The sequence below is a fragment of the Myotis brandtii genome, unplaced genomic scaffold (genome assembly GCF_000412655.1).
Source record: "Myotis brandtii unplaced genomic scaffold, ASM41265v1 scaffold123, whole genome shotgun sequence".
Classification (NCBI taxonomy): Eukaryota; Metazoa; Chordata; class Mammalia; order Chiroptera; family Vespertilionidae; genus Myotis; species Myotis brandtii.
The window spans coordinates 527,424-550,074 of NW_005354291.1; the positions used below are offsets into that span (position 1 = coordinate 527,424).

The 22,651-nt window shown below is 37.5% G+C and overlaps 1 protein-coding gene across 1 annotated transcript in view; it reads right to left on the reverse strand.

Moving 5' to 3' along the window:
• Nucleotides 1–22,651, reverse strand: part of GOPC (golgi-associated PDZ and coiled-coil motif containing) — a 51,775-nt gene that overhangs the window by 6,119 nt on the left and 23,005 nt on the right. The window contains exons 3-9 of the mRNA XM_005859096.2: nucleotides 22,406–22,651; nucleotides 12,312–12,476; nucleotides 10,550–10,573; nucleotides 7,133–7,308; nucleotides 5,782–5,947; nucleotides 3,297–3,392; nucleotides 1,964–2,128 (exon numbers count right to left, since the gene is read on the reverse strand). The exon at nucleotides 22,406–22,651 is cut by the window's right edge and continues 2 nt beyond it. Of these exons, the coding sequence (XP_005859158.2) occupies nucleotides 1,964–2,128; nucleotides 3,297–3,392; nucleotides 5,782–5,947; nucleotides 7,133–7,308; nucleotides 10,550–10,573; nucleotides 12,312–12,476; nucleotides 22,406–22,651 (1,038 nt within the window). The remainder of the gene's footprint in view (nucleotides 1–1,963; nucleotides 2,129–3,296; nucleotides 3,393–5,781; nucleotides 5,948–7,132; nucleotides 7,309–10,549; nucleotides 10,574–12,311; nucleotides 12,477–22,405) is intronic.

The window sequence follows — 22,651 nt, forward strand, 5'->3', positions numbered from 1 at the left end:
CCGTGGTTCTCAACCTTCCTAATGCCGCGGCCCTTTAATACAGTTCCTCATGTTGTGGTGACCCCCAACCATAAAATTATTTTCGTTGCTACTTCATAACTGTAATTTTGCTACTGTTATGAATCGTAATGTAAATATCTGATATGCAGGATGTATTTTCATTGTTACAAATTGAACATAATTAAAGCATAGTGATTAATCACAAAAACAATATGTAATTATATATTCAATATGTGTTTTCTGATGGTCTTAGGCAACCCCTGTGAAAGGGTCGTTCGACCCCCAAAGGGGTCGCGACCCACAGGTTGAGAACCGCTGCACTAGAGCAAAGTGAGCCTGGAGCAAGTTACTGTTGCAGTGGGGGATGGAGGGAAAGCAAAGATGAGAGACATAAGTACAATCAGAGTGTCTAGGAAAAATTAAAGGGAAGATATCCTAAAACTTCCAGGAAATCTCCACCAATGAAGCAAAGAAAAAAAAAAAAAGCCTCTATTATTCTGTGAGCAACAAACCAAACTGGGTTGGGGTCTCAGACAATTTGCTCATATGATTGCAAAGACAGACAGAAACTTCCAGATTGGAGAGGGCTCCCCTGAGGGCTCCCAGATTGGAGAGGGTACAGGTCGGGCGGAGGAACCCCCTCCACCCCTGTGCACGAATATTTGTGCACCGGGCCCCTACTCATTTAATAAGAGACTACAATCATTACACACAAGTGTGGTATTTGCAACTCTCTGAAAAATATGGCCTGCCTTTGCTCAAAAGAAAACATGCCATTTTTTACTGCTACTCGCTAAGTTAGTCTCTTTGGTTCTCCTGTTCCCAGCAGTTTAAGGATATGCCTCAGAATTTTAATATGTGCTTAGTGTTTCCTTCAAGCTTTATGACTATCTATTTGTATCTCCTTTACCACTCCCATGCTACTGGATGACAGCAAAGCTGGGTTGGGAAAACACCAACTTAAAAAGGCTAGGGTTGTATTCTTGGCTCTCCCTTATTGGAACATCTTTAAAATATTTTGGGGAGGCAGACAGATAATACAGTGGTCTTCAGTAAGTTCTAGTTGACAGAATTAGGTCTGTGGGTAGCTGTCACAGAGACACAGATTTGAGGCTTAATATGAGAAAGCTTTCTAAAAATCATCAACATACCACAAAAGAATTGACTGCTTTATCAACAAATCCTTCAATGCAATTATTTAATTAATAATATTGTAGAGATTTATGCATCTGTGGAGTTGAACCAAATGAGCTATAAATTCACTTTCAACTCTGAGATTCAATTCTACACTCGCATACCACACTTATGATCCAACAAAAACTCAATGAACTACCTACCAATGCCTCTCTATTTCCCTCAACCCTAAAGGAAAAGCAAAATAAAATAAACCTTAAGTTTATATACATATGATACCTGGATATGAATACCAACTCTGTCATTTATTTGCCTGCAACTTTGAGCAAATCATTATTTCTCAAAGAACCTTAGTTTATTCGTGTTAAATAAGAAGGTTGAGCTAAATGACTTCTAAGGATCCTTTTAGTTCTAACATTTATGACTATAAATCCATTTCTAGCATCATATTTTCCTATAATACCTTATATTTATATAATATTTTAGTCATTAATGATGTTTTGCTCTCTAATGTCAGGTCCTGTCCTAACATTTTATACTGTATTAATATACTGAATCCTTACAGCTCTCAGATGAAGGCACTGCAGCACAGAAGATTTGACTTGCTCACACTTACACAGTTGTGGAAAGAACAAGTAAAATGTCCTTTTTCAGTAAATCTGGCTGAATGTCTTCTATAAAAGCCCTATCCCCCCCCCAAAAACCTGCTAGCTATCTATACAGAAGCACTTTACTACTTGAGTAACCTCGTAGGGAAGTAGAAAATACTCAATAGATTAAAAAAGAACCAATTGATAGATCCAATTTTAATTTCATAAAGGGAACTTACTTGCTGGGAAAGAATAGTTACAGCTTCTTTATGCTTTGTATCCCTTAAGTTAACTCCATTAACAGCCAAAATAGCATCTCCAACGTGTAGTCCTCCACATCTATCAGCAGGTTGCCCTGGCTGGATCTCAGAAATGAGAATTGGAACACCATGTTCTTTCCCACCCTAACAAAAAAAACAAAACAAAGGCAATCAATTAGTTTACTCTTTGTATAAGCACAGACTATTCTAAAAATAAAATATTTTCTTGCAATATATTTCAGAAGCACCTATACTGTCTCTATAAATGCTGAGTAAAATCGTTTGCTGCTTAATGATAAATAAATCATTATGAGTTTCAAAGGGTTACCTCTTAGTAAAACAATTAATAACACACATGTGCTTTTCTAAAAAGCATCTTACAGCCCCCCCCAACAACTACAATCAGCTAAACTACTTTAAACACAAATAAGAATATTTATGTATTAGTAGTCTACAGCACTATTCAATTTTATCAGCTCTAAATCACTAACTGGTAACATAAACCATTCTTTTATGTACCATAAAAACAATTGTAAGCTCATAAGATGAATCTTAATTTCAGAGATGTTAAATGTGAAAAAATATACAACACAGAATTAATGGAATGCAGTATTTGGTACATATCACTTTCCAGCTTGTATCATAGTTGTGTGTGTGTGTATCTTATTTCTCCATTGTATAAACTTTTCATTATGAGAGATATTCCTACATTAAGCAATACCAGAACTAAAATGAACTCATGCAGTACCTAAGTATTGCCAAGTGAAAATTAGAGTAAAACCACCTTATTCATTCACCTGGAACAAAGTACTAAGCAACAGCAAAATGACTCCAAATATATGTATTTGATAATAGATTGCTCTCAGGAATGTTGCCCAAGATAACTCTTTACAAAGGCATCAAATTTAAAAAGGAAGACTATTTAGACCCGAGAGCCAGTCAAATCTGACAACAAAGAAATTAAACAAGAGAAAGGGAACACATATGCTACAGAAAAAAATAATACAATCTGGAGCCATTTAACACAGAATAGTCATATCCATTCTCAAAGGCTCTTAAAGGCATTACAGAATAGGATACAGAACTATGACGAGTCATAATAAAAATGTTTAATTATAAAGTTATACATAAGTTATTAGCAAGATTTACATACATACAAAAAAAAGTTTACACAAAAAGAGTGCCCATGGGGATAAATCCAGTTACTTAGAAAATATATCCAGAATACTTTGTTTCAGTGATTTCCAATGTCCTAAGGAGTATGATGATACTAGGTAAATGTAGAAAAGAGACTGGAAGCACTACTTCTTACTGTAATTGAAATGCCCAGGCCTTCATAATCTTCCTTCAGGAGGAGAACTTTTCTAATTGGACCAACACCTTGGCTCTTCTTTAAAGAGTCTTGATCCTTATTGGGGGGAAAAGAAGAAAAATTAGTATCATGTAAATAATACACCAAATAGAGTAAACCCATGCCATACAACTTGCTTTTATTAAATAAATCTTTATTAATTTTCTGCAATGGATACATAGTATGTGTTAAGAAAGTAATTATAGATAAAATGGAAAAGTGAAAATAGTTTTTCTGTTAATATAGTAGAATGTATAGATGACTTTCTCCCCCTTTCGTCAAATTCTTTAATACTGATAAAATCTCTTTTTAAACTGAAGGTCATTATAAAAAAAATTGTCAGGAATTAATTGAAGAACAAATATCTTCAAGAAATAAAAATGGGTAATTGTTTATCTTCACTGGAAAATATGGTAAAGATCTATATTTTATTTGATTGTAGAAATGAAAAACAAATTACCAACTGGATCATTCATTACTTTCTCATTCCTTTGAGCTCTGGAGCCTACCTTTTAAATAAAGGACCTTGCTCCATGAATAATTCCTTCTCTGATACCTTTTCTCTTTCCCTCTCTACTAAGCTCCTTCCCTATTCAGCATATAAACTAAAATTCCAAGCCTCTTCCAACTTTAAAATACTGACCATGTACAAACACAAAAGAAAATAAAACCCTTCAATCACTTACTATGACCTTTAGTTACTATCCTCCTCCTCCATCTTTCCTTAACTTTCACACTGAGTTAACTTTCTCACCATATCTACTTGCTTGCCTCCCATATTCATTCTCCAACCACTGCAATTAGGGTTTTGACCCCACCTGCTCCACTAAATTGTCTTCTCTACAGTACCTGGTAACCAAGATGGCTACATCCAAAAAACACTTTTTAGTCACCACTCAATTTGAACCTTCAGAAAGTTGATACTGTCCGCTAATCCCTCCTTGAAACCCTCTCTTTCCTTTGGTTTCTATTACACTACTTTCCTAGATGGCCTGTATCTAACCAGCTCTACCTCAGGCCCTTTCCTTTAGTGATCAATTTCCTTTCCTCTTCCCATAAAAGATTCTTTCCATTCTTGCCCTTCTGTTCTTTTTACCTTAAATATACTTTCCCTGGGTGACTTCATCAATTTCATAGTTTCAATTATAAATAGATAGATGATTTGCCTAATATTTTTCAACTCAAGACCTTTCTCCTGAATTCCAGTAATATATCCAATTGGACATAGCTTGGCTGTCCACTGGGACTTCATACACTACATGTCTAAAATTGATCTCGTTTCCCCAAAACCTTCCCTTTCCTCTATTTGGTTTATTAATCTATGGCATGAAATCACTCAGTTGCCCAAATAAAAAACATAGTGTCTTCCTTCTCCCTCACCTACTTAACCAAAACCAAGTCCTCTTGATTCTGTCAAACCTGTCCTTCTTCTCAAATGCACCTGCCCTGCTCTCATCACTGTCTCCTCAGATTAGCATAGTATCTTTCTAATGTATCTCCTCACCTCCAATTAGCCCCTCTTCCAATATATCTTCCAATACATCTTCTTCACTATACCAAAGTAACTGTCAAAAAAATGTTAAATCTTATTAAACCCACTATTTTATTTTAAAATCCCATGATTATCAGGTTCAAGTTCAAACTCCTTTATTTAGCATAAAATAACTTGTCATCTGGCAGCTGCTTGGAAGTTAATGGGGACCAACTATGTCCCAGAGAAGACAATGGTGTAAGTGTTTATTGCTATCTCCACTCCTCTCCACCAATTTCATGTACATATCAATTCTTCTTACAATACTCTTTACATTATGAAAGCCATGCTTTACCTGATGCTAAGATATGTGGGCCACTGAGAAGAAGTTTGATATGCTCTTATTATATTAGGTTTGTATTATTAGACAGCTATTGTAATGAAATGTGATAAAGATTTATCCAGATAAAAAGAAATACTCCCCATACGTGATGGCTAAGAAAGCAGACAATTAGACACAGATACAGATGTCAAATTCCATCTTAATTCAAGAATAAACAGGTATAAACAGTAGTTCAGAACCTACATTTAAATCAAGTTACCAAAAATTCTCTTAAAAAACTACCCAAAAATATTTACCAATTTATCAATATGACTACACACTCTCTGCTAAGCTTAAAATAAATTTAAAACAAATTCATGCTAATCATGATACAGGAAAATTGTAAAATATGAGCCAAAGTACTACCAATAGTTCACTATCTTCAGATATATCATTTTCAAGGCACTAATAAGTCTATAAAGAGCTATGGGTTATTGAAACTTTAAATATGTATCTCTTTTAAATAAGGTTAATCCCACTTTCACTTTTTAAATTAAAGTTTTAAATACTAATAGAATACAAAAATGAAAAGAGCTTCTGATTACGTAAAGAAGGAAGAGGCTGAGTGGGAAACAGTAGCAAAGCAAACCTACATGGCCCGGTGGTGCCTGCATTGGTCGTTTTAGGTCATTACGTCCTCTACAGGCTCTGATGACAGTTTTGTGACGATGCAAATGTATTTCAGCTTCCAGTTGGTTCCAAAGCTTATCATGAGCAGGTCCCTTCATATCTCGCCCTAATAATTGTATTTGTTGGACCCTTCATATTGCAAAAAGAGTTAATTCAGTTAGTTTTTCATTGTGCATACTACAGAGAGAATTCAGAAGAATTACTGAACATAAGTAGCTTTTGCAAAGATCTAAGTAATAAAAATAATACTCAGGAACCTCCCAATGTCTCTTAGATTAACAAGGATATGAAAACTCTGGAAAGAACTGTGTCTTCAAGGGAAAACCAGTTAAAAAAATAAATGAGACATTCTTTAGTCATATGCTTAATTCAAATACATCTAAGAAACAATTTATGAGACTAATGTCAATTAACATGTATTTCATGTCTTGCATACAATCAAGATAGGTCATCGAACTCAGACACTATTGAATACTAGTCTTCAGATGAGGCTAACTATACTGAAACATTTCTAACAATTCCTTTTTAAACAAAATGATTCTTTTAAAAGTGCTAAGTTATTAGAAAATGTGCACTTCAATATTGTTATTTTTATTTGCTCCACATCAGTTCTAATGTGACATTAAGACAATGAGTGGAAAATTATTTAGTACTAATAATAAATCACCAAAGTTTTGGAATAATTCATTGTGATAATATCACTGTTATTTCAATACTAGAGGCCCGATGCACGAAATTCGTGCTAGAGTAGGCCTTCCTTCCCCCAGCGGCTGGCACTAGCTTCCCTCTGGCACCCGGGACCCGGGCTTTCCTCTGGCTGCCGGCAGGCACCCAGAACCTGGGCTTCCCTTGAAGCCCCGGCTTCATTCAGAAGGTCGTCTGGAAGGACGTGTGGTCTAATTAGCATATTACGCTTTTATTATTATAGATATTTTTGAGGGGTAAGAAAGATCAGGCTTCAGTGATCACAGAAATAATTCCTTATGGAAGTTGTGCTACACATGTGAACATTATCTGTCATGTGTCAAGGCGGATAAGGGCTGAAAGTGCAGTTGTGGAATTGTTCACATTTAACAGTAAATTACTATCTGTGTGTGTGTGTGTATGTGTGTAAACCAAAAATACTGAATAAATCTGCAATATATAAGGCTATCAATATTAAGTTAACAACAGTAAGCTATAACCAACTGTAAAATAACTCTATAAAATAACTCTTAGGGTAAAGACTGTTTCGTTTACCATAGAGGTAAAAGTCAACCTCATTACATATCCATTTGTCACCTAAGGATAAAAGGTACCCATTTTTTTACACACCTTCCTGCCAGTTCCTTGTCTAAGTACTTGGCAGCCAGTCTTGCCCCATAAACTTCAGCCTGAAGAACAGCTATATGTCTACGAAGGGCTTCATTCTCTTTTCTCAGCAACTTTACTTCAGCTTCAAGTTGAGCTTCTTTCATTTTTTCTTTTTTGTTTGCTTCAAGCTCTCGCTCCTATTGTAATTAAAAAACAAACAATGTAATGAAAATACTTTGAAGACTCTATAGTAGAGCATATTCCTTAAAATACACAAAAGCACACAGTCTAAATGACAACAATGAAAGCATATGATAAAAATGACCACTTTATTTCTATAAAATAAGAACACAAAGATTTGGATCCAGTTCTTTTTAACTAATACCAGAGGTGTTGGAATCACTTCTAGTGAGAGTACTAAGAGACATAATATTCTTTTTTTATTTTTTAATTTATTTTTTTTTTTAGAGAGAGAGAGGAAGGGAGAGGCAGGGAGGAAGGGAGAGAGAGGGGGAGGAGGGAAGAGAGAGATAGAGAGGGAGGGAGGGGGGAAGAGGGAGAGAGAGGGAGAGAGAGAGAGAGAGAGAGAGAGAGATTTGATGTTCCATTTCTGTATGCATTCACTGGTTTCTTCTTGTATGTGCCAGACCAGGAGTATTAGGACAACACTCTAACCAACTGAGCTACCCAGCCAGGGCTGAGAAGTAGTATTCTTTATGCTCATGTTATCACATAGTAATAGAAGTGACTTCAATGGATAACTGAATCTGCTCTTTATTTTTGAAAAACTACTCAAGAAACTAGACTAAAATAAAATAGTCATTCTGGTGGTTGTACCCAAATATTCAATTAACTTTGATGCAATAATTCTATAAAGCTAGTCAAAATCATTCAGTTACATAGAGATATGCTCTATAGTTATCTATCTTAGAAGACTACAAAAAACTTACAATGCTAAAATTAAAACAGATATTCTAAATAAAAGGAAACATTTTATGGTCATGGAGAAATGTTGGTAACAGCTGCATGAAGACATTTACACATCAAAAATAAGCATATCTACAGTGTAGATTATCACTGAATTTGGGGCCCTAGCTCATTTATTTGTCCATATGTTAAAGTGAATGAAGAACTGTTTTCTGAGGAAAATACTGGCTTCACTTCCATATCCTAATGGAAGGATGCATATCCACTTTTAGCTCTCATAAAATGATGTCATTCTATGCTCCACCAAGTAGATAGTCCATATGTGTGAATTTATAGGTGTTAGCCAGAGGATAAAACCTCAAGATCTTCACCACCAAATTTTTATCATAAGCTTACATGTGAGAAATAATGTTCAGTTTACCTTAAAAGTAGGAAGTACAGTATGTACAAATGTAAATACCCTCAGGTCCAAGCACAGAGCAGAGGCAGGTACAAGATAACTTAGGAGAGTAGAAAACTGAAGGTACAAAATTCTGCCTAAAAGCAGTCAAATTCAAATTCACACACACACAAACAAAACCCTTGAGAGTTGATACTGGCCCTGGTAGATATTTTAAGTGTTATTTTTGGATCAAACAAACAAACAAAAAACCCCAAACACTGCAACCTTGCATCTATCCTGAGTAGAACTGCTTTTACTGATTTACAAAATTGCTTTTTCTGCCTTGCTAATTTATAGAACTTATAAAGCCTGTGAAAATATAGTTATATCTGTTAATTAGATGTGGAAGACATGTCACTATACTGTCAAGTCTCCTTTATGAGACAGACTTAAAAGATTTACTATAGCACCAGGAAATTTGTTTATCTTAAGCAACAGGCAAATGATAGTTTCTACTGTTTGGGTACTGATTATGATAATTATTTCCTTTTATATTCTGGATATTAAGAAGCTGAGATATTTAAACAAATTTTTAGCAATTCATGGACTATATTATGGTACTAATTTGGTCTACTGTTTTGACTACAGTACATCAGCATTTGCTATATTTAATACCAATAGATAATATATTAAAATATAAGTGAGTACCACAATCTTCCAAAAAATTATACAAAGCTAAAATAAGTGACAACTTCTGTGATTAAGAATATTTGTTATGTATGTGATAAGCAGAAAGAAATTAATCTGCAGGCTTTTACAACTTCTGTTTAAAAAAATTATGAGTAGAACATCATTTTTAGATATTGTTTTTAAAAATTTGCAGAACTGATAATCCTCCATTTTAAACAACTTTCAAATTATTAATATGTCTATTTATTTCAGAACCTATTCCTTAAAAGAGAAGGTATCAGTTCTAAAAGAAACCATAGTTTAGATTACATTAACAAGACTTTTTAATGACATTTATTGAGGGTTAATGCTATTGTTTCAGAAAAAGAGTTCCTAAAGACCAAGAATTCTTTGGTTTACTGGCTAAATAAACTTTACATTGAGAATTATCTACTTACAATGACTTTAATGAGCTATTTACACAAAATTTACAAAATCTAAGAAACATAATAAGCCACTGCTTTGCTTTAATGATTCAAACCCCTAATGAATCTGACAAACTCTCAGGCCTGAAATTAAAAGATACAAGTAAAAAAAGGACTGAGAAAACTGAACTTGATCACTTCTAGATATAAAATAAAACAAAAAAAAAAGCCCAATTTTTTTTAGTTAACCAATTTGTTATTATCTATAATAATAAAAGCATAATATGCTAATTACACCAGAGAGCTGAACAGCCTTCCAGATGTCCTTCCGGACAACCTTCCGGATGAAGCTGGGGCTGCAAGGGCTGAGGGCAGCCACTGCAGCTGTGAGAGCCAAGCCCCTTGCACAAATTTCGTGCATCGGGCCTCTAGTTAGATAATAATCAAGAAGTTCATTTTGTATTTAGATAGCCAAACAGTATATTTTCAAAAAAAGGGAAGCCATATGACAAACTGGAACCTGATTAGGTTGGGGTAGTGGGAAAAACATTAAGAACTTGTAATATCTTCTAAAATAATTTCTGGTAAAGGGTTTTAAAATTCAGTAAAGCCACACAATTATTGTGAAGACTGCTACAACACATGCAGTGGATGAATAAGAAACCAACATGCACATTCTTTCTCTGGGAATAAATTCAAATAGCAAAGAGGGAAACTGGGCCTTTTTAATATTTTCAAAACACTCAAGTGGGAAAACCAATTGCTCTTTTGGAGTAGAGGTGTGAGCAAGTTACGAGGCTCAGAAGTTGTTAAAAATTGATGAGCTCTGCAAATAATGGCTACAAATTACAAACACAAGAAAAATCTTTAACAGCATTAGTGAGAAAAGAGCAATGGGCCATCCACTGAACTTTTCAGGTACTATAGCACATTTAAAAATTGCCATCAACATCATTTTCAAATACAATGTGCAAAGAAAACACTAAGAACACTTAAGCGTGACATTATAAAGCAAAACAGAAACAACATACTTACCAGCTCCTCCACAGAGGGGACAGACTTAAGATATAAGAAAAAAGTTTTATAATTAGAAAAACATCAAACAAATGAATTTATCTAGTGGTATAATCACTACAAGGAAAATTTCCATATGTTGAATAACATTTGGGTAAAATTTGTTAGGACAAATATATGTGCAAATCCATAAGCAATAAAATAGTAACTGTATAGTATTAGATTAAAATTTTTTGTTTTATCATTAGTCACCACACCTGGTTCAGTGTTGTTCCACTACAGCAGCCTATAGTTCAATCTAATGTTAAAACTTTATGTTGCCCTAACCGGTTTGGCTCAGTGGTTAGAGCGTCAGCCTGCAGACTCAAGGGTCCCAGGTTCGATTCCGGTCAAGCGCATGTACCTTGGTTGCAGGCACATCCCCAGTGGGGGGTGTGCAGGAGGCAACTGATCGATGTTTCTCTCTCATCGATGTTTCTAACTCTCTATGCCTCTCCCTTCCTCTCTGTAAAAAAATCAATAAAATATATTTTTTTTAAAAAACTTTATGTAAATTCCTTTCTAGTGAAAATGCACATTGTTAACATTGTTTTCTCAATGTTAATATATATTCCAAAGAAGCTGTTATCTGACTCGTGTCAGTTAAATAAAACACTAAACTTACATTCATAAAATTTCAGAATTTAAAATGACTTTGGGAGATTATAAATATTCATTTAAATAAATTCTAATGTATCAGTATTAAAAACTAATTAGCCAACCAAATAGAATTAGCTAAAAACAAGTAAAACTTAAAAATGTATTTTACTGTCATCATTAACTGTGTGCCCTACAGTTAACAAAATGTCTGGCACATAATACATATGCAAGACATGAATTAAGCTGAAATCAGACTTAAAAAATATTTACCTAAACACCCTATACTAATTAAGAGGGCAATGGCTAATGATGGAAAATTTGTACAATGAAACATTATGCAAAATAAAGTTTTCAAGTGGCAGGGAAATGTCTACAATATATTTAGAGCAAAACAAAACATGTGCCATTGGTTGGCACCCAATCCATTTTCCCCTTCGTCCGTATTATCAGAACTCTGATTTAAATGGAGGTGGCCATGTGACCCACTAAGAGTCTGACAAGCAGCTGAGGACAGCCAATGAGATGGCCAAATTGACTGGCAAAAACCGTTGAGGAGGAGTTCATGAAAAGTTCTTGAAAGAAGGCTAATGCAGCTGGGAATCATCCTTTTGCCCTTCCCTTAAACTCTGGAATGCAGACCTAAACAAATCCTGAGGATAAAAATTATGAGCTAAAAATGACAGAGCATAGTAACAAAAGGAAGCCGGATCCCTGATATGTGTGGAGCTGCCATATCAGGTCTACACTGTCTGTCTCAGAGCTTCTTTAATTGAGAGAAAATAATATGTACTATTCAAGAATAAATAATTTATACTATTCAAGCATAATCCCTTGGGATTTCTGAACTTAATGCTGACATAGTAGGGCAAAAAAGTTTTTATATGCTATAATCCCAAATATCTTTTAAATATATTTATACAGGTATTTTTAAATAGGAAAATCCTATTCTAAGTACCCGTTGGTTATTGATATTATCACTGATCTTCTCTGGGGATGGGAATGATTGCACTGATCTTTATATTTCCCGTATTTTCTAAAATTCCCATAATGCACACACCTTTTATAATTAAAAAGCCTCACTAAAAATTGTTCCCTTCATCCTCTAAAATGCATATAAGTATAGGTTACCCTATAAACTACTTACCAGTTTTGCTTTAATAGTACCAGAGTCGACACTTTGACCAGTTTTAGCATGAAGCTGAAGCTGAACAGAGTGCAATTGTAAAAGCTGATCATGTACTTCTTTCTCCAGTACGACTTTCTCTGCTTGGGTCTCTGTCAGTTCAGATTTCAGATCCACCAACTGTGCCTTATAAAACAATAATAACAAGCATTAAGTATGCTTCATTTTCTTTATTTTGACTCTAGTTATTATTATTTAAGAATGAAATAGAAAGACTGTCTTTGAAATGAATAGATGATCACTAGAAGACCAGTATCTGAATGAGCTATAGAACATCCAGGTACACTGACATAAAATCCATAGTGCAAGATATTTGAGTGACAAGAGAACTGTATCACAAATAGTATCTTCTAATAACACAGAATGCTACTTCATTTTACTTAGTTTACTTTAAGGCTTTCACTGTTTCACCTTTATCTACAAGGTTTATGAAAATATACAGTATGGGATGGTTCACCATCCTGCAGAGACAATATGTGCTTTAGTGGTGAACTAATACTAACAGTTTCTTAGAGGAGAGTCCAGTAAGTGGTGCTTTGTCCTCACCCCGAAGAACACTAGCCCAAATCAGCCCAACCACTATCTAGTACTTTAGATGCTGAAGTGTGAGCTACTGAGGCTACAGTGGGTCTTAAGATCAGAATTAACTATAAGCTACAGTTAACTGTTACAACACAGCAGAACACCTCATCAGAAACACTTATCCATTTTATCTGAAGTTTTTCATTTTTCACAACTGATTCATTGCTTTGCAATAGTGTACAGGAAATGTCCTTTATGTGTGTTTGGTCTTCCCCACTAACCAATAGATTAAAATCAAGGCAAGGCCTTAGTTTTCTATTCAACATGATTTTACAAAGTATCTAGGGGCCCAGATCATGTCAGCACAATGAGAAAAAAATTTGTGGAAATACTTTTAAAGTTATAATAATTTATTCCCTCGAGAACCTTTCTTATCAACGGAGGTGATAAATATGCATGCAAACCAAATAAGAAAAATGCGGCAAGCTACAGATATATTTAGAATTGGTCTGGTCCCAAGGCATTCAAAGTAAGGAAGGCTTTAAGAAGGTTAGTGAGGACAGAGTTTAGAAGGGCTTTGAAAGAAAAGGACAACAAAGACAAAATAGAAGCAATTAAACAATCTAGAAATGGGAAGAAGACTAGCAGAGGCAGAGAGAGACTAGAAGCAATTCAGGTAAATTCTGAGTACAGAGACCAGAGGAATATATCTCTACTAGAGGCCTGGTGCATGAAATTCGTGCACTCAAGGGGTCCCTCAGCCCAGCCTGGCCTCTCGCAGTCCAGGAGCCTTCAGGGGATGTCTGACTGATGGCTTAGGCCCACGGGAAGCAGACCTAAGCTGGCAATCGGACATCCTTAGCGCTGCCGTAGAGGCAGGAGAGGTTTCTGCCACTGCCACTGCGCTCGCCAGCTGTGAGCCCAGTTTCTAGCTGAGCAGCGCTCCCCCTGTGGGAGTGCACTGACTACCAGGGGGCAGCTCCTGCATTGAGCGTCTGCCCCCTGGTGGTCAGTGCACATCATAGCAACTGGTTGTTCGCCGTTCGGTCCATTTGCGTATTAGCCTTTTATTATATAGGATATCCCAACTGTACCAACCAGTGCCTACTACATAAAAGATGCAAAGAGAGGATGCAGCTATCAAAATTCAAAGCCCCATTTTATTTTCTGGGAACAAGATAAGTGTTTAGAATTTACTCTACATTTAGTCCTATTTAAGTAACTCTTCTTATCCTATATAACAAAGAGCTAATATGCTAATTAGACTGAACAGCTGAATGACCTTGTGGACGACCTTCTGGACGAAGCAGGGGCTGTGAGGGCTGGCTGAGGCTGCGAGGGCCGGCCAGGACTGTGAGGGCCAGCCGAGGCAGTCGGGGCTGGGAGGGCCAGCCAGGCTGCGAGGGCCAAGCCCCTTGCACAAATTTCATGCATCGGGCCTCTAGTCCTATATAATAAAAGTCCTATATAATAAAAGTCCTATATAATAAAAGCACACATTCCTCCAACTTGTTTAAGAATTACAAAGAAAATAGTTGATCCCAATAGCAGTTTAACTGTAATGAAACACATCATAGAAAGCTGTTGATAAAGAGGTAAATATTATGCCCTGCTGGTGTAGCTCAGGTGGCTGGAGCATCGTCCTGTACACCCAAGTGTACAGGTGAGTGAGTTTGATGTGCACATGCCCAGGTTGTGGTTCAATCCCCTGTGAGGGCAAGTGTGGAAGGCAGCCAATCGATGTTTCTCTCCCTCTCTCTCTTCCTTTCTCTAAAATCAATTTTTTAAAAAGTCCTACTAACATATGACACAGTCTTTTCTCCTGTGACAAAAATCAAGGCAATAATGTAACTAATAAAAGCATTTTGATCCCTTTCTTTTCTTTACTCCTTCAAAATAGAAGAACGAAGTTTTAGGGCTCATCTAATTTAACCCACTCCTTTTATGAAGAATCTTCCTCTATTTTCTCTTTTCTCCATGTCTGAGGTGGTTAACATTGCTCCTATTATCCAATATTTTAGGAAACCAATGAGTCCTATTCCAAAACAAAGAATGTGACCAAACAGAAAATATATTCAAAGGTCAAGTATGAAAACCCCTGCCATCCCTCAAGGTAGGAAATCATATTTCTCCTTATTACAAGTCAGCTCTTGACAATCTGCTCATTTGCCTTATCAAAGTTCTGTGAGAAAGCTCCACCTATTTGCTTCCATTTCTCTATCCAAGCATAACGATCACTATTTCCATCTGTCATTATTTCTCCCCAAACTGTTCTGCAGTTCAAGACAAGCAAACATATTTTTACTTTCAGTCTCCCACACCAGCCCACATTCATTCAACAAGAATTTATTAAGCATCAAATATATGCCAAGCACTGGGCTGGGTTCTAGGGCTGTGCTGGTAGACAAAACCAATGTGGATCCTGCCCTGCAAAGTGTAGAGTAGCCTGGTACAGGAGGCAGCTCGTACGGTAATAAATGGAATACATATAACAGCATTATGTGTGCCAGGCACTGTTTTGAACATATTCAGATTTTAATTGCCTTAGTCCTCACAATAATCCTCTGAGAGACATCATTTTTGTACAGAGAAGGAAACGGAAGCACAAAGAGGTTAGGTAACTTGTCCAAAGACATTACAAAGCCAGGAATATATATAATTACAAACTGTAATAAACTGTATGACAGAAAGTAAACGAAGAGAATTAGTGGGGTGGGAGTGTATGCTAGCCATCTGGGAAGTGTTTTGGTTATTATCACAGCACCAATTCTCATAGGTCTGTGGTATCTTTTCAGAAGACCCACAAGGTCTAACTATTCTTAGAATAATAAAATATTATTGCCCTTTTCGCCGTGTTGACATATGTACTGAAGGTGCAAAAGCAATGATAAATCAAATTTTATCCACCATTTTAGTACAAGTCCATGCAGTGCACCAGACTGTACCAGTAGTCACTGTACTCTTCACTACTATGAAGTTGCAGTTAAAAAAAAAAGTCCACTTAAGAATGCCTCTGATGAAGCAGTAAAAATTATTGACTTTTAAAAATCTTGACCCTTGAGTACAAATCTTTTTAATATTCAGTGTGATGAAATGGGAAGTATGCATAAAGTGTATCTGCTAAATATCAAACTACATTATCTAAAGGAAGTTATACAACTGCTTGAGTTGCAAAGCTGAACTTTTTTTTGTGGGACACTATTTTATCTAAAAGAAGAACAAATTATGGTTCTTAACACATTGCAGACCAATAGTTTTATTGCTAGCTTTACCCAGTGGCCAGATAAGTTTCTACTGAATGAGTACAAAAAACATCTTACATGTTAAGGCACACTTTAAAATGAAATATCCATTGCATTTTGAAGTTATTTATTACATGTTCTTACAATCTAATATCTTTTTAAAGTATGATAGATACTTTGTAAAACATTGTGTAATATGAAGCGAGAATTCTTGTGATCTGTCTGCAATGTGTTAAGATTAATATACTTAGCAGACACATTCTTGAGAATAAAATAAGTTTATTTCAAGAAAAACAACAGACAGCATTTGTTGCCAATGAAAGGAATTTATGCTTTCAAGTGAAAAATAGAATTGTGAAAAGTGAAAACCTGAATCCATTATGAACATTTAAAGATTTTTCTGATGAGAAAAATATTAACAAATGTGATTTTTGATATTGCATAATGAGATGTGCCAACATTTGGAAGATCTCCATAACTCAGTGAACCAATATTTTCAAAATGACCAATGCAGGATGCTAAAATAATGCCTTGGTAAAATGTACATTCAAAGATTACATAAACCAATGTCATAGTACTTTACTGCAACAGTGTATGGAAAGTTCATGGATAGAGTTTCAGACTCTACACTGTAACTAACCTTAAGAAACTACCTTTTTCTATCAAAGAAGAAAATCCGAAAAGGCTATGAAAATATTCCTCTCCTTTCCAACTACATACTTCTGTGAGGTCAAATTTTTTTCCTATACTATACTGAAGCCGCATGCCACAACTGTTTGAATATAGAAGCAGATGTGAAAATCCAGCTATGTTCTATTAAGCCAAATATTTTTTTTTTAATTTTAAAAATGTGAAACAATGCTACTCTTTCTAATTTTTTACTATATGCTTATTTTTCATTAAAAATGATATTTATATTAACATGTAATGGCTTATTGTTGCTGTTTTACTGATATAAATATTTAATGTTTTCTCAGTTTTAATTTCTAATACAATCAATACTTGTAACTATAACCTACATTAGTAGGTAAAGGTGTCCTGAGACCAAAAAGTTTGAGAACTGTTGCCTAAGAGTTTCTGAAACAAGGCCCATGTCATTAGACCATCCTATATAATAAGAGGCTAATATGCTAATTGACTGAACAGAGGAATGACCAGTTGCTATGACGCGCACTGACCACAAGGAGCTGTAGTATAGAATAAGAGGGAAGAATAGTAAAATGTGTCACTGGATATTTATCCAGGTCAGATCATACAGAGCTTGTCAGCCATAATAAGGAGTTTGAATTTTATTCAAAGTACTAGGGGCCCGGTGCACGAAATTCGTGCACTGGGTGGTGGTGGTGGGGGGGGGGAGACACCTCAGCCCAGCCTGCCCCCTCTCACATACTGGGAGCCCTCAGGGGATGTCCTACTGACGGCTTAGGCCCGCTCCGTGCTCCCCTTGGGCCTAAGCCGCAGTCTGGCCTCCCTTTGTGGGAGGCGACCGGGCTGATTAGGGGAAGGCACCAGCCCCATCCCCCCGCTGCTGCAGCCACTGCCAGTCACCGCAGCCACCAAGGTGTTTTCATCAACACAGACTCCAGTCCCTTCACCATGAAAAAATGACAACTTTCTTTAGGCATTTTCAAGATGTATCTTTCATAGGATATGACATTTCTTTCTTTATTATTATTTTTTTTATCCTCACCTGAGGATATGTTTCCATTGATTTTTAGAGAATGTGGAAGAGAAAGGGAAAGACAGAGAGAAACATCAGAGTGAGAGAAACACTTTGATTGGTTGCCTCCTGCATGAGCCTGGACCCCGGCCAGGGAGGAGCCTGCAACCTAGGTACATGCCCTTGGTCAGAATTGAACCCAGACCCTGCGGTCGGCAGGCCGAGGCATTATCCACTGAGCCAAACCGGCTAGGGCAGGCTATGACATTTCTTAGCCCTCCAGCAGCAGACCTTCGTTTTTTTCTCCAGGAGTGTGGTGAAAAACCCTAGATCACCTTTTTGGATTCTTATTACCCAAGTTACTAAGAATATTACCAGTGGCATACAGGGAGCTTAGCCAATGAGCGGTCAGAAAAGGTGTTTCCTCTGCAGTTCACAGGGATCCCTGGCTCAGCCCCTGCCCAGGCCTAAAGCCTCGGGGCCTGGGCAGGGAACCCCTCAGACCCTCCCATCGCCGGCTCCGCCCCTGCCCAGGCCTAAGGCCTCTGGCTGAGGGTTAACCGCCATCTTAGTTGGTTTAGTTTGCATACTCGCTCCTGATTGGCTGGTGGGCATGGCTTTGTGGGTGTAGTGGAGTGACGGTTAATTTGCATGTTTCTCTTTTATTAGTGTAGATAATTTTAAAATGTTATGTTTTTAAAAATGCAGCTGTGTGTAATATGAGAGACAACATGAATGAACTAGGATTGGGGAATCTGAGATGGAGACATAGATAAATCTGTGATGTATTTTTTAAAGTACTTTGATATTTACCTCAAAATGAAGTTCCAAACAATATGTTTTCTGTTTCCATTTTGATGTTAAATAACTCAAGTTGCTCTATAATCAATCAAACTGAAGGTGGGATGAGAAGAATAAACCTACCCAACATTTTAGAAATGTCACATGTACACTAAATCCATACTCAATATTCTTATATAATGATGTTTAAATTTATTTTTAGTCACAGTTTCAAATTTTTCTGAAAACGGAATACCATGAAATATTAACTTACAAGGCATCTATAATAATAAAAGCAAAATATGCTAATTAGACCGGATATCCTTCTGAATGAAGCCGAGGCTGCAAGGGAAGCCCGGATCCCGGGTGCCAGAGAGAAGCTGGTGCCAGCAGCTGAGGGAAGGCCTACTCTTGCATGAATTTTTGTGCTTCAGGCCTCTAGTATCCTTATAAGTTACAGGCAGCTGAGGGAAGGCCTACTCTTGCATGAATTTTGTGCTTCAGGCCTCTAGTATCCTTATAAGTTACATACCAAGGGAATAAGTGAACCTGCAGATTCAATAATGCAGCAGGCACTATTAGAAACTATAGATAACAGAATCAACAAGACACACATTATCCCAGCTCTTACCAAAGATTATTGGTAATCTTTGAGGACTCATGGCAGAACACTAGAAGTGTTTCAAATAATTTATTCATTCAAATAAACACTTATTGAGTATACACTGTGTGCCAGGATCTAGAGTCAAAAAGATCTGAGTAAGACAGGGATTCTGCCCTAAGACTTTCACTGACTAGAAAGAATTAAAAATATATATTTCCAATTATGATGTAGAGTGTCGTAAGCACTATTATAGAGGCATGTGTGATGTACCAATTCAAAAAGAAGTGAATGGGGTCAGCCACAAAGGAGAAAAAGTTAACCTGAGTGTTGAATGGGAATCAGCTAATACATGGAGTAGGGAAGAGGGAAGGTCTGAGATATGAAAACCCCTAACAGGTGAGACAGGGATATAGGTAGGTCAAAAAGGTTGGTGTCTAATGTACGTTTCAAATTTTTAATTTTAAAAGGGGTAAAACATCAATTCTGTAATCTACACGTAAGTTAACCTAATAACCATATTCAAAGGAATTACTCACTACTCAATATGGTTTGGGAGCACTATAGAGAAAAACACAAACAGCTCTTAGAAATCAGATATGTTACCCCCTTAAAGTCATCTTCACAAAGCAACTGATAGTTCAGGTTATTTCACCTAAACACGATCCTGATCCTCAAAGAGCTTACCTTCTAGAACTAGAGATGTGGTAAGCACTAATTACAGTGTGCACAGGTAACAAATCTAACAAAGTGAGTTCAAGGTGCTATGACAGCCTCTTCCTATAGAGGCAGAGCTGGGTGAGAAAAGCCTTCAGTGTTGGTGATGTAAGTGGTATCTTGAAAGATGAGTGGGTGTTTGACACTGTAGACAAAGGGGACAGAGAAGGCATTATACACAAGAGCCTATGCCAAAGAAGAAATGCCACAAAAGAGCAAGGCCTATTTACAGAACTGCCAATAGACCAGTTTGAGGCAAAAGAAGCTAAGAAGGGGTGACAAAAAATAAGGACAGACAGACTGGGCATTGATCACCATGCTACAAAGTTTGAATTTTAGCCAAGAAGGAATGGGGAGGTAAAAAAGAAGAGAGATAGAATCAGAGTTGCCTTTTTAAAAATGAAACATTTTAGAATGATTTTGATAACTAACAGATGGTTTGAAGGGGGTAAGCAATTAGGAGACTGTTAGGAATATACAAGAAGGGACAGGGACTGTTGGGAATGTACAAGAAAGGATAGGGACCTGCACAATCTCCTAAATTCAACTTATCTTTTCTGCCAGACCTGCTCCTTCTGGTAAATGCTATGTAATACCATTACTTCAGTGAATTGCATAAGTCTCCTAGAGCTGTCATAACAAATACCCACAAACTTGGTGGCTTAAATGAACAAAAATTTATTCTCTCACAGTTCAGGATTCCAGAAGCCCCAAATCAAGGTGCTGGCAGGGTGGGTTTCCTCTGGAGACCCTGAAGGAAGAACTGTCCCGTGCCCATCTCCTAGCTTTTCGTGGTTGCCAGCAATCACTGGCATTTCTAGGCTCGTAGACCTATCACTCCAAACTCTGACTCCATCGTCACAGAGCCTTTCCCCCTGTGTCTCTTTATGTCTCTGAGTGTCTCTTATCAGGGCACTTTCTTTGAATTTAGGGCCCACCCTAATCTGCTATGATCTCATCTCCACATTTATATCAGTTACATCTGCAAAGACCCCATTTCCAAAGGAGGACACATTCTGAGGTCCCAGGTGGACATAAATTTGGGGAGACAATACTGAACCCACTATAGGCATCAACCAATACGTTTCCCAAACGGGAAACGTGGTGTCATCCCTAACCCTTCCTCTTCCTCATCCTCTGCATCTACGTTAATTATCAAATCCTGTTTCTACTTCTTTAATGGAAGGTTATCTCCCTTTCTTCATTCCCATTCCATTTTCACTTCAGTAACAATCTTGCCTATATAGCAAACTTCTTGCTACAGCACTGGATGGACTCAATTATTACTCTCGTTACTGCGCCTGTTACTAAACAAGTGAGTATTGCTGGAGAAAGTCACACAACAAGGCAGACTGGTTGTACAATGAGTGAGATGCTAAAGCCAAATTAAGTCCTCAACATTGCCTGGCAGGCTGCCTATTCCTCTGACCACCTGGCTCTCCCACTCTTTGAAATCTCAACTATTTCAAATCTTTTCACTCCCCTCAAGCTCTCACTTTCACCCACTTTTAGGAGTTGTCCCGGGCTCCGATTTTACAGAGACTAAAGAAACCACCACACAAAAACCCCCTCAACCTCCCACCTTCTGCTCTTACCATCTCTCCTTTCTCTCCACACATAATAGCTAACCTTTCAAGACAAGACCATTCAATCTACATGTATTTAGGATCTCATCTTCATTCAGGGACCTTTCTAATACCAATTATACCTCTTTTTCTCTAGAATACCCACCTTTCCCCGGAACTATATGGTTCTCATTGGCTTATAAATATGTTCGTTTTTTCATTTAAAAGAAAAATAAAAACAAACCTCCCTTGAATGTCACGCTCTCCCTTCCAGCTATCGATCCAGCCACTTACTTAATCCCTGTAAAATGGGAATCACAACACTAAGCCTGTCCCGCGGGGCTGTTGTGAGAATTAATCAATATACATAAGAGACTTAGGACTGTAAACAGAGAAGGACACTGATACTATCGTGCTTATCCCACTAAATTTTCCTAAGAGCTTTGATCAAATTCCCCTAAATAGTTCATGCATGCAGGAGATAGTATGTCTGTGTGCAACAACAGACACTGATCTGAAACTGTTGAAAAAAAAACACACACAAAAACCAGGACTATGTTTGCCTGCTGATATACAAACCGAGCTTATCAATATGAAGGTAGATGTAAAAACTCAAACGTTAAAAGGTGGGCGAGGGTATTCTAATGGCAGACAATCCTTAAGCTTCCGTCTCAGGTGAATGCAGTGTGCACAAGCATACTGGTGGAATCAGTTCCTCCTCACAGGGCAGGGAGGTGGGTGGTGGCACCGGGAGACCCACACGTGCATCGACACCCCTTTTTCCATTCCAGCCTCACCTCGCTCCTTTCCTTCACACACACACACACACACACACACACACACACACACTCCCCCTGGCACTGGAGGCCCAGGGACCCAGCGGGCAGTCTCCTAGTCGTTTCACGGAGGCCTGACATGGGACCTGAGGACTGGGGCTGAATGCCACCCCTCCAGCGCCCAAAGCTCACCTCCAGCTTGTGGTTGATTTGGGACACAGTCTGGACTTTGTGGCAGAGCTGCGCAAAGCAGGAGCTCAGGCTGGTCATCTTCTGTCGCCCCTCGTAAGTGATGTCCGCCTGGTCCGGATCGATCTCCCCCAGGAGCAGATCCACATCCACGAAAGCCTTGTCGAACTCCTTCTCCAGCACCTCCAGCCACCGGAACATGGACACCCCACCGGGGGAGACTCCCACGGCGCAAGAGGCGCCCCCGGG